General features: G+C 64.0%; 8 protein-coding genes and 1 non-coding gene across 9 annotated transcripts; 5 read left to right on the forward strand and 4 right to left on the reverse strand.

Moving 5' to 3' along the window:
- Positions 1-332: 332 nt before the first annotated feature.
- V1510DRAFT_408320 (TRAPP trafficking subunit Trs65-domain-containing protein) lies at positions 333-2,507 on the forward strand (the record flags this gene model as incomplete). The annotated part of the gene is made up of 3 exons (XM_066932445.1): positions 333-354; positions 509-2,321; positions 2,354-2,507. The coding sequence occupies 3 exons, from the start codon at positions 333-335 to the stop codon at positions 2,505-2,507; spliced, it is 1,989 nt and encodes a 662-aa protein (XP_066786964.1).
- V1510DRAFT_422557 (uncharacterized protein) lies at positions 2,505-3,615 on the reverse strand. Its single transcript, XM_066934805.1, has 3 exons — positions 3,180-3,615; positions 2,855-2,971; positions 2,505-2,821 (listed from the first exon to the last, which is right to left on the reverse strand). Exons 1-3 carry the CDS (start codon positions 3,288-3,290, stop codon positions 2,546-2,548), a joined length of 504 nt encoding a protein of 167 aa, XP_066786965.1. The 5' UTR covers positions 3,291-3,615; the 3' UTR covers positions 2,505-2,545.
- Positions 3,616-4,947: 1,332 nt separating this feature from the next.
- Positions 4,948-5,018, forward strand: V1510DRAFT_t245. Its single transcript has one exon. It is a non-coding gene; the product is annotated as a tRNA-Gly (tRNA).
- A 264-nt stretch (positions 5,019-5,282) lies between these two features.
- On the forward strand, positions 5,283-6,175 carry V1510DRAFT_369826 (carbon-nitrogen hydrolase; the record flags this gene model as incomplete). Its single annotated transcript, XM_066931405.1, has 2 exons — positions 5,283-5,439; positions 5,472-6,175. The coding sequence occupies 2 exons, from the start codon at positions 5,283-5,285 to the stop codon at positions 6,173-6,175; spliced, it is 861 nt and encodes a 286-aa protein (XP_066786966.1).
- V1510DRAFT_422562 (uncharacterized protein) lies at positions 6,153-7,201 on the reverse strand. The gene is made up of 3 exons (XM_066934806.1): positions 7,097-7,201; positions 6,854-6,933; positions 6,153-6,821 (listed from the first exon to the last, which is right to left on the reverse strand). Exons 2-3 carry the CDS (start codon positions 6,930-6,932, stop codon positions 6,214-6,216), a joined length of 687 nt encoding a protein of 228 aa, XP_066786967.1. The 5' UTR covers position 6,933; positions 7,097-7,201; the 3' UTR covers positions 6,153-6,213.
- A 2,081-nt stretch (positions 7,202-9,282) lies between these two features.
- On the forward strand, positions 9,283-11,446 carry V1510DRAFT_422565 (glycoside hydrolase superfamily). Its single transcript, XM_066934807.1, has one exon. The coding sequence runs from the start codon at positions 9,564-9,566 to the stop codon at positions 11,364-11,366; it is 1,803 nt and encodes a 600-aa protein (XP_066786968.1). The 5' UTR covers positions 9,283-9,563; the 3' UTR covers positions 11,367-11,446.
- V1510DRAFT_422567 (uncharacterized protein) lies at positions 11,359-12,517 on the reverse strand. The gene is made up of 2 exons (XM_066934808.1): positions 12,011-12,517; positions 11,359-11,966 (listed from the first exon to the last, which is right to left on the reverse strand). Exons 1-2 carry the CDS (start codon positions 12,308-12,310, stop codon positions 11,430-11,432), a joined length of 837 nt encoding a protein of 278 aa, XP_066786969.1. The 5' UTR covers positions 12,311-12,517; the 3' UTR covers positions 11,359-11,429.
- Positions 12,518-13,579: 1,062 nt separating this feature from the next.
- Positions 13,580-15,101, forward strand: V1510DRAFT_408323 (pyridoxal-dependent decarboxylase; the record flags this gene model as incomplete). The annotated part of the gene is made up of 2 exons (XM_066932446.1): positions 13,580-13,955; positions 14,047-15,101. The coding sequence occupies 2 exons, from the start codon at positions 13,580-13,582 to the stop codon at positions 15,099-15,101; spliced, it is 1,431 nt and encodes a 476-aa protein (XP_066786970.1).
- Positions 15,102-15,596: 495 nt separating this feature from the next.
- On the reverse strand, positions 15,597-16,236 carry V1510DRAFT_422570 (60S ribosomal protein eL38). Its single transcript, XM_066934809.1, has 2 exons — positions 16,162-16,236; positions 15,597-15,988 (listed from the first exon to the last, which is right to left on the reverse strand). The coding sequence occupies exons 1-2, from the start codon at positions 16,165-16,167 to the stop codon at positions 15,770-15,772; spliced, it is 225 nt and encodes a 74-aa protein (XP_066786971.1). The 5' UTR covers positions 16,168-16,236; the 3' UTR covers positions 15,597-15,769.
- Positions 16,237-16,244: the final 8 nt, after the last annotated feature.

Genomic DNA, 16,244 nt, shown 5'->3' on the forward strand with positions numbered 1-16,244 from the left:
TAGTCCACACCGAGTCCGTAAACTAGTCCAGCCCGGGTCCATAACCTAGTCCAGCCCGGGTCCATAACTTGGTCCACGCCTGAGTCCATAACCGGGTCCGCGCCCTCGGCACCTGGTTACCGCATCCGCGTTACCCGCGACTGTGTCCGGATCTCCGTGACCTGGTCGACGTCCTCTGCAGACCGATTCGTACCCTCCGTGCCTTCGTCCGCCCTCGAGTCCGTGGCCTATGTCCGTCCCCTCCGTAACCGTGTCCGTCTTCATAATTTCGGACCGGACCTCCACAAACCGGGGTCATGACCTATGTCCGCGCTCCGCGTCCTCTCCTCAATATGGCCTATGTCCGCCCATGTCGTATGTCCGCGTCCCCGCGCACCAGTGCATCCGCCCATAGTCCAGCCACCCTCGGCAGGCACTCCAGAGCTCCACCGTCCAGGCGGTGCCCTTCGGCAGCCCAGCTTTACGTAGGCGCGATGTCGCGCGCCGCACGCGGTGCGGCGCGTACTAGCGCGCCGCATGGTGTGCGGCGGAGCGCCTCTTCTCGACCGCACGCCCAGCCCGACGCCGGCCGGCGCATCGCCCATGGACCATCGCAGCAGCATCGAACTCTTCTCGACGGGCACGGTCGCCGTCCACGTGCCGGACCTCACCGGCGACCGCCCGTCGGCCGACCGCGACGTGTTTGCCCTCACCGGTCGGCGGGCCATCTTCTACGACGAAAAGATCACCATCTACGTGCGACTCCAACTTGACGCACCGCACCTCTCGCGTGCCGCCTTTGACGTCTACCTATCGCGGCTGGTCTTTGCCGTCGAGGGTGCCGCCGTCAGCGGCGTCGGCGCGCGCCAGTCGTCGCTGAAACGAACGCCAGGCTCGCCCGCGGCCGCGCCCGTGCCTCGCGACGTGGCCCATCCGGTATTCTCGCTCGTGCTTGACAGCCAGGCGCTCGCGTCCGTCGAGCCCGTCGCCATCGCCGACGAGTCCGCCGGGCGGTCCAAGCAGGTCTGGCACGCGTACTGGCGCGCCGACGTCGTTATCGACCACCCCAAGGCACGGCTCGTCAACCCGCGAATCGCGATCTCGGCCGGCGGGTCGCTGCGCGCGCGCCGCGACGACGACGCCACGCTCGCGCTGCTACTGGCTGACGAGGACGCGCCTGTCGCCGACAGCGCCCGCAATGTCGATTACCTGCGGCCGCTCGAGCCCATGACCAGTCTGAACCTGTTTGGCGGCCTTGCCCACGACGTGGTTTTCCAGAACCACATGCCGACGCTGGCCGATGCCAAGATCTCGGCCGTGCGCGCGGGCACGCCCGTGTCGAGCTCGGCGTCGGGCTACATCCGGCTGGCGCGGCTGTCGAGCCGACTGGCGATTCCGGTGTTTCCGAGTGTGGGCATCCGGCTGCGGTGCGCACGGATGCCGACGTCGTCCAAACGCGACGACGAGCTGGTCGTGCTTGTCAGCCTGGACGTGGACGTGGCCGCGTATGCGGGGCTGGACGTGGAGCTGCGCGCGGTCGACCTCAGTGTCGTTGGCGGCCGCACAACCCGCGTGAACGGCCCGCAGCTGCCGCTCGTCTGCCGGCCGCGCGACAGCCTGTCCGAGGTCTTTCGGATCTACCCACTCGCCACGACCGACGGCCCGCCCGGCGGCGGCCACCACCGCACGTCCAGTGTGCCCGGCAAGAACCTGTCGCGGCTGGTCCACATCAAGGTCGTCGGCGTGCCGGTGCTGCGGCGGACGGTTGCCGGCAACGTCGTCGGACCTGAGGTCATCACGCATTGGAACACGCTCGTGGACTTTCTGGACCCCCAGCAGCAGGACAGCATAGCCGTCAGGGCTCCCGGCCCGGCCAGCCCCGCCCCGGGTGGCTCTCCGCGGCCGGACAACTACGCGCCTGCTGGCCCCAAGCCCCGGGCAATCTCCGGTCCCGGCTCGTCTGCGTGGCAGCACATGCAACAGCAACAACGGGCGGTCGCCGGAGCTCCGGCCGCGCCGCCGCCGCTCGCGGCCGCGTCCTCTGCCGGTTCGCTGCGCGAAATCGTCCACGAGGGCCTCAGCTTGACGTTCTACGGGCCGACCGAGGTCCGCGTCGGCGAGATCTTCGAGTGGAAGGTCTTCATCACGAACCGGTCGCGCACGCCCAAGCGCGTGGCGCTGCTCATCCAGCCCAAGAACTGGAAGAGCAACAACGTCAAGGCGCTGCCACGGTACCCGACCGCCGGCGCGCTACTGGACGACGCCGCGCTCTACGCTATCCACCAGGCAGGCTCGATCGAGGCCTCGGAGATCGTCTCGCTCGTGAACGATCTGCGTATCGGGTATGTATTCGCGCGCACGCCGCTGACCGCAGTCCGCTCGCGCCCGGCGCCAGCTACGAGACCGAGATCCGCTTTGTCGCGCTCGGCGTCGGCGTCCTCACGCTCGAGGGCATCCGTGTGGTGGACCTCATCAAGGGCGAGGGCTTCGACTGCACAGATCTCATGCACATCATCTCCCGTCGATAGAGCAAAATTGTATGTTTATTGGACCGGACCTGCCGGCTCTAGTCGTGGGCCAGACGGGCTGCCACGTTTCCCACCGCCCACCAACCAACGACGCCGGCGACGATCGAGCCAAGCGCCCGACGGTCACGCGACGTCAGCTCGCTCGAGTCGCGGAACGAGAACTCGGCGGCGTCGGCCTCGACCATGCTAGAGTTGTCGATCGTGTCCTGGATGGCCTGGGCGACCGGCGCGCCCGACAGCTGGACGATCTCAGGCTTGGGGACCGAGATGACGTCGGCCATCTGTGACCGCGGCGAGGGGCCGTAGAGCACGGGCTGAGGTCAGCGGAGCCTGACGGAGGCACTTACGATCTCGGCAACCGGCTCGCGCACAGGCGCGGGGCCCATGGCTGGCATCTTGTAAAACTCGATCGTGGAGGTGTCGCCCTTGGCGCGGGCCACCGCGGTCTGCGAAAGAGCGCGCGTCTGCCGTTAGCACGTGTCGCCGATCCTGCCGCAGGCCCGTGCGTCAACCCGCATGCGCCTGCATACGTGCGCATGGAGCTATGTCCGCGGCTAGCCGTCTGCGCCACGAGCTAGCGCCGGGTAGCGCCGCCGGCTACCGTCGTGCGCTAGCCCGTGGCACCCACGCCCAACAGCCGCTCAACGTGGCCTGCCGGCTCTCAACACTTACCGGCGCTGTGGTGCGGCCAACGGCCGCCAGCGGCGACGAGGCCAGACGGGCCATCGGCCGGGCCGTGCGGACCGCGGTCCGGGCAGAGTAGGCAAGCGTCGAGAACGTCATTTTGCAAACGAATCGTCAGTTGGAAGCTGTGTGTATGTGTCCGTGGGGCTCGCTGCGTTTCTCGCGGCGGGTCAGTCAACTGTCTGTGGAAACAATTGGAGCTGGCCGGGGCTTTTATACATGTCGACGATCGTTGGGCTGACGTGAGCCGTCACGGGGATAAGCCGTCGATTGCATCCGCAGCGCGGGGTGACCGCCTTACCCGAGGTGACCCCAGCCGATGGCCTGACGTCATGTGACCACCCCGCCCAAACGGGCGTGGAGCTGTGGCGCACCGCCCAACTCGGCGGTGCGTGTGGCTGATCCGTCGCCGCTGTCCCAGACCCGGCCGGCCGCACGCCCCCGGCACGCGGCGGACCTCGGACTTGGCCGCCGGCCGAGGCTCGCACTGGACGGCTCGCGGCGGAGGCCGGGGTCGTGGCAGCCCGCCTGCCGAGGCCGTCGTCGAGTGCTGCACGCGCCGCATCGTGTGGGTGCCGCGTCCGGCTCGACCGCCGCGCATCGGACCACCAGCCGGAGCCAGACCGGCCCCACGGGTGCGTCCGGCGGCACTCCCCGGCCGCTGCCCGGCGCCGGCTGTCCGCGGTGCAGGGGCATCGCGTGAGCACGGACCGCGCGGGGCCCCGGACGGCGCCGTCTCCGATGCTCCGATCGCCCGACGGCTAGCGCTGACTAATGAGCCGCACTTCGTGCGGCTTGTCGGCCGCTCGTCGGCGGGCGTCCGGGGGCCCCTCCGGGGCTCAGGGCGCGTCCGAGCGCGCGCCCCAGAGCGCCTCGGCTCTGCCGAGCTCTACGACGTCTCGGCCGCAATCGCCCGAGCCGCTTCGTCAGATCCATATAGCCGCCAGCCAGTAGCCGCCAGCCAGTAAGGGCCGAGCACAGCAGCATGCGGCCGACGGCGACGGCTACCGGACACTGCACCGCCACACCTCACGCCATCAGCCAAATGGCTGGCGGGTTACCCCACACCCGTATGTAGTCGGGCTATTATGAGTCAGTCGCCAAGGGAGGGTGACACAACTGTGGGTAAATGTTGGGGTACGCTGGCTTATTTACGTATAAACTGCCTGTTGTGATCCCACACCTCAACGACACAACCTGCCAGACAGCCCAGCCAGCGTCGCAATCTGTCGGCGCTAGGTCTATTAGATCTAATTATAGCCGGCGATTACGCGACCGCATGTAGCGACGCTTTGCGCCAGGCCTGTGCGGGCGTTCTGCAGGCGTGTTGGCATCCGTAGACGCGGCTGGGTGAGACTGCTGAGCCGCCGGCGCGGCCGAACCGCTGGCCTGTCTGGTCCTGTCCGACCATGCCTGCGGTGCCCGCTACCTGGCGCTGGCCCGGGCTGGTTGGCGCTGACCTGGACTGGTTGGCGCTGTCCGGCGCTGCACTGCCGCCGCCACTGGGCCTGACGATCGCGCCACCTGGCTGGCCTTGCCGCTGCGCATTCTCCTGCGCGGCTTCGTCCGCTGCAAATCAACCGGCTGACCTGCAAAGCGGCCGATCCGACGTGGCCGCATTGGCACTCGGTCGGTCACGTCGTATCTAGCAGGCTCAGACGCGCCGTGGCGATCCGGCAGCGTCGGCCCAAGCCGAGGCTCAAACCGCGTGGCCTCGCGTGGTATGACGCGTGAAAATCAGCTCCTGCCAGAAAGCGCGTTCGTGGTTTAGCGGTAAAATCCGTCGTTGCCATCGACGGGCCCCCGGTTCGACTCCGGGCGGACGCATTTTTGCGGCGCGTGCAGACGAGCCGCACTCTCTGCGGCTCACGCACGCGTGCAGCCGTGCAGCCGCCGGCGTTGGGCGAATCGGCAGCCGCCCGAAGCACATTTGCTCGCTCGCGGCTGGCCACCCCTGACGGAGTCGGCGTGCGGCGGAGCTAGACAAGACGTGCCGTAGTGCCAGCGCAAAAGACCCGCTCCCACGGCAACTGTGATCGAATGCCAGTGGCTGCACACGGGCTCAGACGGCTGGCGGCGCGATTACGCAGGATGGAGATCTCGATCGCGTGCCTGCAAAACGCACCGGTGATCGGCCAGACGGCGGCCAACATGGCTGAGGCCGACCGGCTACTGGAACCGCTGGTCGCAGCAGCCGCGCGCGGCTCGCGTGTGGACGTGCTCGTTGCGCCCGAGCTCGCGCTGAGCGGTAGGTGGCCGGCATGGACGGGCTGACGGCAGGCTATCTGTTTGCAGACGCGGACGCCATCGCCGGCGAGCTCGAGGATGATTCAGCGCAGGCGCGGACGACCGCATGGGCGCTGCGGACGTCCGAAGCGCTTGGCGGCGCGGCCGTGGTCGCCGGATTCGCCGAGCTGGCCGGCGGCCGACGCTACAACTCGGCCGTGGTCGCCCAGAGCGGACGCGTCGTGCACAAGTACCGCAAGCACTTTCTCTATCACGTCGACGAGCGGTGGGCTGAGGAAGGCCCAGGCTTCAGCACGTTCGAGCTCAACGTGCGCGGGACACCGGTGACGACCGCCGTCGGAATCTGCATGGACTTGAATCCGCGGGCGTTCAAGGCCCCGTTCGAGGCGTACGAGTTCGCGCGGTTCGCGGCCGGCGCAGGCGCACGGCTGCTTCTCTGCCCGATGGCCTGGCAGGCCACGGACCGGCATCTCGGCGCGGCAGCAGACATGGCTACGGTACGGTACTGGGCGCAGCGGCTCGAGCCGCTCGTCGAGCAGACCGAACCCACAGTCTTCGTGGCCGCCAGCCGGTCCGGCACAGAAGCCGAGCCCGACGGCAGCACAGTCACCTACGCCGGCAGCTCGTGCGTGATGACGATCGGCAGCGGGCGCGTGCGCGCGCACGGCGTGCTCGCCGCGCACGCGACCGGCGTGCTCACGGCCACGGCTCAGATTCCCAGAGAACGCGTTAAATAATACAGCCATACCTACATGTACATAACTACCGCCGCAGGCTACTCGCCCTGCTTCTTCTTGATGCCCGCGCTCGCGCAGGTCTTCTTCCACGCGTCGGCCTCGCGCCAGGCGCGCTCGACCTCGACCTTGAGCTTCTCGTTCGACGACGAGAGCTCGGCGATGGTCTGCTCGGTGAGCAGCTTCTCGAGCGTCCACTTCTCGATGTTGCTCGTCTCGTTGTCCTTGAGCTGCTGGATGTACTGGACCGCGCGCTGCAGGATCGAGCCCTTGTTCTTCTCGCACCCGGGCACGATCTTGGCCAGCTCAGTGATGCCCTCGTTGATCGTCTCCCGCCGCCGCCGCTCGACCTCCTTGTGGTTGTCGCGGCGGATGCGGTGCCACTCCTCAGTGCCGACCGCGGGCTTGGCCTGGTTCGCGCCCGCGCCCTGCTGGCCCAGGAACTCGGCCCGGCCGGCCATCTGGTCGCCAAAGTGGCCCTGAATCGGCGTCGCCTCCTGCAGGTGCGCCGCGTGCGGCGACTGGGATCCCTGCGCCATCAGTGCCTCGCTCGCGAGCTCGTGTCCGTTAAGCTCCTTGCTGCCCGGTGACTTGGACAGCGTCTGGTCGATCAGCGCGCTGTCGATTGCAACGGGCTCCTTGTCCTTGTCTGCGCGTCAGCGGACCCGTGTCGGCACCTACCGTCGTCGTCGAACTTGTATCCACCTGCTTCACGCTTGCGCTTGTTTACCTGTCGGTTCGCGAGCGCTGCTGATGACATTCTGCCGGTCAGCACGCGTTCCCGTTGCCCGCCGCGCCCACGCTGCGCGCCGCGTAGCGCGCCGCGTAGCGCGCAGTCCCGTGCAAGTCCCGTGAGCCGGCCATCGCCGCGCCGCACCACCGCGCCGCGCGCGCCACCGCACGCGCCGCGCCGTCTACGCTTACCTGAGGGGGGTTGCTGTCACTCCGCCTGTCGTCTGGTCTTCCAGAAGGTCTGCTGCTGTTCGCGGACGTGCTTGTGTGTAGCCTGGGGGGATATCACGGGAATTCTGGCTGGAGGTGATGAGAAGGTCAGGTGAGCGGCTGCCGCGCGACGGGAAGGGTGTGCCGCATGCGGGTGGCGCTGGGACGGATGTGCCGCATGCGTCGCGCGCCGCTCCGCTGATAGCCCCGCTCGCCCACGTGATGCTATCACGTGTGCCGAAAGCAGTCACGTGTGGCTCTGATTGGCGCAATCTGAGCCGCACACGGTGCGGCGGCTAGCCGCATGCGGCGCGGCTTGCTGGCCGGTGCTGAGCCGCAAGTAGTGCGGCTCGAACGCGCAAGCCGCACCGCGCGCGGCTTGCGCGGCCCGCGTGCGCGTGCGCCGCGTGACGCTGGCGCGCGTCGCGGCACAAAAAAGCGGCTCGCGTCGATCGTGAGACATACGCGCGTCACGGTCCCGCCTCTGCCGGCACCGTGCCGACGTAGGTGCCGGCCGCCGGGCTGGACTGCGATCCCGTCGACCTTGTAGTGGGCTGGTCGTCCGTGTTGGTCGTGGCCGCCGGTGCAGCGCCCAGCCGGCCAGCCGTGGCGCACCCGTATGCGGACTTCAGCGCTACCCCGGACGCCGAAGGCCGAAACTTTCGCCTAGTAGCAAGGCACCGGAGGTGCGCTTGTAGTGCAGCACTAGGCCACCACGGCGTCTAGCGGACGGCACTCCTACTCGGCCCTCTTTCGGGCGGACGGCAACCGCAGGTCTCACATCCCCTGGCCATGGCGAGAATGCAGCCCGCGGCCGCCACGAACGTGTCTCGGCCGCGTGGTCGCGCACGAGTCGTCCGTCGCCTGTCTCTGTTCACGAGCGGCCTGCAGGGCTGTCCCGGTAACGCACCGGGAACGCAGGCTTGGCACGCAGCTGTCGGGTAGCGACAGGTCCGCGACACGTCATCCCGGCTGGGACGCACCGTATCTAATCGGGGCCGCTAATCAGCAGCGGTCCGCCACCGCGGCCGGCCGCCGGCGGCCGTGGGCGGCTGTCGATTCTCTCTACTTGGCAACGTGCGCGACTGTCGCGTGAACGACGCGACGGTCTGGACCAGAGCGCCCCTAAAAGCGCTCTTTGAGACATGTCGCGGATGTGGCGGCTCACAGCCGCTTGGCGGCATAGGGATAGCCTGCAGCGGCCGTGGACGATCCGAGACCGCTAGCGGACGCACGCGCGTGCCCGAGCCCGCTGGGGCGTGTAATTTCGGCAGCTGGTGCAGCTCGTGTATCATCCGGACCCACAGATCACGGCTGGAGTGCCACTGGCTGCACCGTTGGCTACAGATCCGCTAATCCGGGACCGGCAGGGAGCGCCGGTGGCCGGGTGTGACGGATGGCTGCGGCAGCGCTCCCCGGACGGCCCACCGGGAGCCGCAACGCCGCGCCGCACCGACCCAGACTGTTGGAACCGGCCGTTGTGTTCGGTGCGTGCCCTCATCGGGCACCCCCGCCTCAGCCGCAGACCCACGGGGCAGACGGCCAGGCGCGGTGCGACATGAAACTGCAGGGGCGTTCCTGCAGCACGCAGCTGCAGCACTAGCTGTGCCGGGCGGTTGCACATGCACCATGTCGTCGTTGCTACGCACGCGCCATTACGTGTATGCACGCAGCTGCACGATTCTGCGGGCCGCTGCACGATTCTGCAGGCAGCTTGCACTAACAAAGCCAAGCTCTTGTGCGGTCCACGCGTCCGATCCAGGTTAGTATAGTGTCAGCCGTGCTCATCCTGTCTCTGGTAGTGCGAGACGCCGGCGGCGCTAGTAGCCGTGCATTCCTCTGGGCAGCCCGGTGCCCGTGGCCGCCTGCGCCGGGACGGGTGGCCGCTGCAGCAACCATGGCCTGAGTGGGCCGTAAGGTGTCTGTTCGCGGCTGCCCAGACCGTGCCTGACGCCCCTGGGGGTCGTGAACGCTGTGCGCCGTGCGACGGGAGCAAATTGCAGGAAAAAGAAGGTTTAATTGAATCTGTCAATATGTAACGGCGCGCACACAAACTAGCTCGGCACCATGCCCGATCCAGTAAATTCCCGGCCTAGCGGTCTCAGGAAAATTGCCGTCCAGTCAACTGCATCCGAAGGGCGTCTGCAGACAGGCGTCGCGGCGGCACCGTCCGCCGGCCGCGGCCGGCACGGGGCCCGCGGCCCCAGAGTACGCGTTGCCGGCCCGGCTAGCCGTTCGTGGGCCGCGCCAATGCAGGAACGGCACTCTCCTGTCATTAAACGTCGGCCGATTGCGATTAGAGTCTACGGCCGGTGGCAGCCAGCTGGCGCCATGGCGACGAGAGCGCTGGAGGGAAGGACGCCCGGCCGACAAGAGCATATATAAACGGACCGCGCCCTGGCCTGTTCCGCGATCTTTTCCATCTGTGCTTCGGCCTGCCATTCCTTTAATGCGGCTCCTCACGCTCGCTCTGACGGCCGCGCTGGCCGTGTGCCCGGCCGCGGCCGACCCTATTCGCGGCATCAACGTCGGCGGCTGGCTCGTCCTCGAAAAGTGGCTCGGCGGCGACATCTGGAACAACGCGTCCGACTCGGTTGTGGACGAGTGGACGCTGTGCGAGTCCGTCGGCAAGGACGAGTGCTCGTCGCTCCTCCAGACACACTGGGAGACCTGGTTCACCGAAGACACGGTGCAGGCGCTGGCGGGGTACGGCATCAACACGCTACGCATTCCCATCGGCTACTGGGCCATCGACAACAACTCGTCAGAGCCGTACGTGGCCGGCGCCATGGACTACCTCGACCAGGCCATCGTCTGGGCCCGCAACGCCGACCTCAAGGTCTGGATCGACCTGCACGGCGCTCCCGGCTCCCAGAACGGCTTCGAGAACTCGGGTCGGACCGGCAACGTCGAGTGGCAGAGCGATTTCACCAATATGTACCGGACGCTGTCGGTGCTCAAAACCCTGGCCGCCAAGTACTCGGCCTCGAACTACTCGGACGTGATCAGTGGACTCGAGATCGTCAACGAGCCCATTTCCTGGTCGCCCAACGATCTCGAGATCACTCGGACGTTCTACATCGACTCGTTCTCGGCCATTCGGGACGAGATGGTCGACAGCCAGCCCATCATCATCATGCACGACTCGTTTGCCGAGTTCTCGTACTGGTCCGACATGCAGTCGACCGTGGATGCGTCGTACTGGGAGCTCGGCCTGGACACACACCAGTACCAGGTCTATACGGACTCGGACAAGGCCCTGGATATCGATGGCCACATCAACAAGACGTGCTCGCTGGCTGACTCGCTGAGCTCGTCCAACAACGATCTGCCGACTTATGTCGGCGAGTGGTCGGCGGCCGCCGACATTTGCATCTACGCCAACGGCACCACGGTCGGCGCCGAGTCCTGCGACGAGGACGGCTGCTCGTGCACGAGTGACTCGTCCGACAGCTGGTCAAACGACCTCAAGAAGGCTGTGCGGCGCTACGTCGAAGCCCAGCTCGACGTCTACGAGTCCTCGAGCGGTGGTTACTTCTTCTGGTCTCAGGCCGGCTACGGCGGCTGGAACTTCTTTACCGGAGTTGAGGACGGCTGGATTCCGCAGCCGCTGTCGGCACGCAAATACCCGGGTCAGTGCGGGTTTACGCTGAGCGACATGACGCCGGCGACGACGACGAGCGCGGCGTCATCAACGTGGACTTCAGCGACGACCTCGTCCAGTGCTTGGAGCTCGACTAGCAAGACGGGGGCGACCAAGACGTCGACCAGCTCGAGCTCGAAGACGTCCAAGACGTCGTCCAAGGCTTCCAAGACGTCCTACCAGTCGTCCTACCCGACGTCCAAAGCCACCTACTCGACATCCAAAGCCACCTACTCGACGTCGAAGGCGTCGTCCAAGTCGTCCAAGACGTCCGTCAAGTCAGCCAAGTCATCCACAAAGGCTTCCAGCTCCAAAGCATCTTCCAGCTCCAGATCTACTTCCCGCCGCTGGTCGACCCGCTCCTCCACTGAGTCCGCGACTTCGTCGCAGTCCGTGTCAACCGCCAAGCGAGGCAACAAGCTGGCGTCGGCCACAGAATCTGCGTCGGCCGCCACCGTCACACCCACTCCGACCATCGGCCCGAACGTGGTAATCGAAACCGTTTACGAGACCGCCATCGTCACGGTCTTTGACCGGCGTCGCGTCAAGCGTGGCCGGCTTGGCCAGGACACACACGCGCACCACGCGCACAATCACGACATCATGTAGACACGCTTGTGTCTGTCCGCTCCTTTGTGTATTTATTGTTTGGGCTTGGATATAGACTGTAATCTAGACAACATTTTGGGAATCCGACTCGGCGACCAGCCAGTTATCGTAGTACCACTGCAGCTCGGCGATACTCTCGAGAATGTCACTCTTGGCCGTGTGCGCGTACGTCTTTGGCGGTCGCTGCAACCAACGCTGGGGGATGCGGCGCTTACCCAACTCGCTTATGGTCGAGACATCGACGAGGCGGTAGTGCAGGTATTGCACGACCGACGGCATGTCCTTGCGCATGAACTCTTTGTCCATATGCACCGAGTTTCCGGCCAAAATCCCCAGCCGCTCTGTGGGCACATACTTTTTGATGTACGCCAGCAGCTCGGCCTCGACCTCGGCCATGGTGCGGGTTGAGGCAATTACCTTGGCCGTAAGGCCGGACTGGCCGTGATGGGTGACGCACCACTCGTCCATGGCGTCCATCTTTGCCTTGGAGCAGTGCACGACGCTCTCGTAGCCCACGTCGTCGAGTAGATTGAGGTCGGCGTCGGTGATCATGCAGCAGATCTCGATGATCTGATCATTGTAGACGTCGAGGCCGGTGGCCTGGGGTCAGCGCAGCCCAACCGGTGTCGGCGCTCGGAACACACCTCCATATCGATCCAGACGAGCGGGCCGAGCGTGCCGATGCGCTTGGCCTCGGCGGCGGTGCCCATGGCTCTGCAGAAAGCGGGCAGCTGGCGGGACACGCCGGCTGCAAGACCTACGCTACGCGCTCGTACGGCAGAGTACACGCGCAGGGGGGCGTGCGACAGGTGGCGGTTCGGCACAGGCACGGATCGGGGGAGGATCCGAGGCAAATTGCGATGCAATGGCTGTCGCGCGCGAATTGCGGGAAAAAGGCCGCGCAGAGGTGGGGAGACGGCGGCTGGCTGGATGCGTACGCCCATCAATCGGCCGGCCGAGGAGACGCGTCTGCCGATCTCTGACCTGTGTCGGTCGCTTGTTGATCTAAAATTAACGCCCACGCGTGCGCGCTTTGTTCGGGCCGTCGCGATGTCCGTTGTCCGATGAGGACGCGCACCGCCACACGTCTTTGTGCGGCTCGCCGGGGCGCAGCAAGGGTAAGGGCGCTCACTGGCCGCGGACGGGCCCGCTGTAACCCGCAGCGTACGTGCAGTAGCGTGCAGCGCACTGCGGCGTCAAAAATACGCTCACAGTATTTCCGATCACACCGTTACTGAATCACACTGACGCCCCGCCCGGCTCACAGTGCGCCGCAGCTGCGTCAACCTACCGAAACTCGCGCAGATCGGCAGCCGCTAGGGCGTGTGCCCGTTCCTCGCAGTACGAGAGCTACGCGGACGGCCGCGCCGAGGCCACCTGTGCCCCCGCCGGCACGCGTACGCTGACTGCCGCTCGCACCGCCACTCTATTGCTCGGTCGGGAGAGCTTGCCTCAGCCGACGCTGCCTGAGTCAGCACGTGGCGGGGGCTGACCTAACAAGCACGCCTATGTGTCGCGCCGCGCTTAGTATATGCCATACCCCTCGACTCTTTTAGGCGCAGCTCTATGTCACTGTTACCCAGTCGCCGTCATATAGCCTTTGCGCAGAAAACAACAACACAAAATGTTCCCAATCGGAGACAGGCACGACTAGAGAGGCACTTTTTTTCTATATAGAAATTTTTTTATATCCGCCGAGACCATCTCCAGCGATATTTCCTCACCTCCACGACAATCTCCGGTTTTTCGCACTCCGCACCGCAGGAACGAAAGCTACCCGTCGGTATATCCCTCTAGACAAACTTTTCAGACTGCCTGGGATCTTTGATCGAGACTGAGCGTTTCAGAAAGGACCATTCCTTGTTGAATCCGTTTCGGCGCTCTCCAGCTCGTCTGCTCTTTAGATTTCTATTTAAAGACTCACCCTCACCTGCTCCGTTTAGGGCCTTCCCGTCAAAAGGTGCCTAAGTTGCCCATCATTCCGTCCGTCGTCAGATTCTTCGCGTTCTCTCCGTTTGAAGACGTCGCGCCTGACCTTCCACTGCAGCGCCAAAAGTCCCGCAGTGTGCTCAACGACATCCCGCCACCTTTTTAAGAAGCCGGTTGGATAGGTCGAGATCTGTCTCGACACCTCTTTTAATCTCTTATACCTTCCGCCCCGAAGGTAACTGCGCCCGCCAAGGCACAGCAGATCGGGCCCATCAGCCTGCCGAATGTCTTCCGCTCAGGTCGCCGTCGTTTCCCTCGCTCAGCTTCCCGACTCCCAGCGTTCGCGCTCGGACTCGTCGACCTCCTTCTTCGCACACGACGACTCGATCGTCAGCCCGTCTCGGGCCGCTCACGCCGCCATGGCGCCCTCCGCGATTGTGCCGCTCCAGCATCATGTAGCGCCCGTTCCCGGTCCGCAGGTCGAGGTCAACGATTCCAAGGCTCTCATCTCGCGCGCGCTTCGTGGCCGTGTCGCCCGTGTCGACATCGACGGGTGCGCTCCGGGCGGCGAAGACCCGTTCTTCGTCGCTGACATGGGCGAGGTCTACCGTCAGCACAAGCGTTGGAAGCTCAACATCCCACGCGTGGAGCCCTTCTATGGTAAGTTTGCTGCGCCGACGCCACTGCGGCACTGTACGCCTGCACGCACCGCGGCGATGTGCCGCTTGGGCATATGCATGTCTCGGAACAGTGCTGACTATCCTAGCCGTCAAGTGTAACTCAGACAAGAAGGTGCTCAAGCTGCTGGCCCAGCTGGGCACGGGCTTTGACTGCGCCTCCAAGAAGGAAATCGACGCCGTTCTCGACCTCGGTGTGCCTGCCTCGCGCATCATCTACGCCAATCCTTGCAAGACGGCGTCGTACATCCGCTACGCCGCTCAGCGTGATGTCCGCAAGATGACCTTTGACAACGCCGACGAGCTCTACAAGGTCAAGCGCTACTTCCCGGAGGCAGAGCTCTTCCTGCGCATTATCACCGACGACTCGGCCAGTCTGTGCCAGCTTAGCAACAAGTATGGCGCGCCCATGTCGGTCGTACCGGACCTGCTGCGCCTGGCCCGTGACCTCGAGCTCAATGTGACCGGTGTCAGCTTCCACACCGGCTCGGGTGCCTCGCGCTCGGAGCCTTTCATCGAGGCCATCGAGAACGCCCGCAAGGTGTTTGACCTGGCTCTCGAGTTCGGCTTTGACCTCAAGTGCCTCGACATCGGTGGCGGCTTTGGCAACTCGACGTTTGAGAACATCGCGTCGGTTGTTGGCCCGTGCATCGACAAGCACTTCCCGTCGACCGTGCGTGTCATCGCCGAGCCGGGCCGCTACTATGTGGCCTCGGCTTTCACACTGGCCTGCCATGTGATTGCCCGCCGCACGGTCATGCAGCCCGAGGAGGCATACATGATCTACCTCAACGATGGCGTTTACGGCAACATGAACTGCATCCTGTACGACCACCAGCACCCCGTGCCGCGTGTGTTGACGCACAAAAACAAGTTCATGTACAATCAGCCCGGCAACGCCACGGGCTCCAAGGTCACGTCGGTCTGGGGCCCCACCTGCGACGGCCTTGACTGCATCTCAGAGAGATGCTCTCTGCCCTTTGCGCTCGACGTCGGCGATTGGATGTACTTCGAGGATCTCGGAGCCTACACTTTGTCGGCGTCGACGGGCTTTAACGGCTTCAACGACAACTGCGAGGTCGTTTACGTCTGCTCCGAGAAGGGTGCGAAGAGCCTTCTCTGCGAGTAGACGCGTTGGCAGGCTTGCGCAAAACATCATTTGCATCTGCATCGCCCGCCTAGAAAAGTTTCTCTTTAAAAGTTCTCGTCATAAGCTATGCTGGAGGACTACTATTTTGGACCTGTTCAAAAATGCCTTTCTTCTTTTCACACTTCCCAGACTTACGCTATGTGACGTGTTCTACATGTTTCAACTATTGTACGAGTGGTCGACGAATTTGACCGCTGGCTATGTGTATGTAATGATCTCACTACTTTTTTTTTTATGTTTTTTTTTTTTCTATTCATAAAAATAAAAAAAATACATGATACATATGACATTTCGAACATCGCATGCATGCTGCCGCGGTCGAGCCGCCTGTAATTCATGGAAGCACCGCGTGGGTTCCTACGTGATTTCGTACGTGAACAGCCGTTAGCGCACGTCGTGTGTCGGTAACAACACTCCCAAGCCTGTGGCTAGCAGGCACACGCTGAAAATGCTACAAATCGAACAGCTCGACAGATACTAGTAGAAGAATGATGACTTTTTTATTGCATTTCTTATTCCAATGACGACCTTTGTCTATACACACTTTTATACAAACACTCGCATACACGTAAACGTATTCGTTGGATATTAAGGTACACTGCAGTGTTGAATCATGTGGAATAAGCTCCGCCGGTAGTTTGAACCGCTTAAGCCTTCTTCGAGACCTCAGTGACGGTGAGTCCAGGAGGAAGCGACTGGGTCAGCTTCTGGGCCTTCTCAGCGTCCGAGAGGACGAGGGTGTACAGGTAGCGCGAGGAGCGGAGCTTGAACTTGATGAGCTTGCTGCCGTTCTTCTTGATACGGGCAGTCTTGGCGTCCTTTCTTCTGGCCAGCTCGAGGAAGAGCTTGATGTCCTTGACTTCCTTCTGCAATATTGTTAGCACTGGTCACAGAGAGATCTGGGATAGTCACCCCACAACGTCTCCGAGATCGCGGAACATGACGCCAGTGAACGGCGAAAGAGGCCACTGCATGAGAGCATGATACCGGCCAGGACAGCCATGTTCCTTCTCGGAGACGTAGACCCAGTAGCACTTACAGGCATTGTGAATAATTTGTTCTGTGGTGAATGCGAGATGCGACAACAGTGAAGAGAAGAAAGGGAAAAGAGATCTCGATTTT

The sequence above is a fragment of the Dipodascopsis tothii genome (genome assembly GCF_038497935.1).
Source record: "Dipodascopsis tothii strain CBS 759.85 unplaced genomic scaffold V1510scaffold_37, whole genome shotgun sequence".
NCBI lineage: Eukaryota > Fungi > Ascomycota > Lipomycetes > Lipomycetales > Lipomycetaceae > Neoaidaea > Neoaidaea tothii.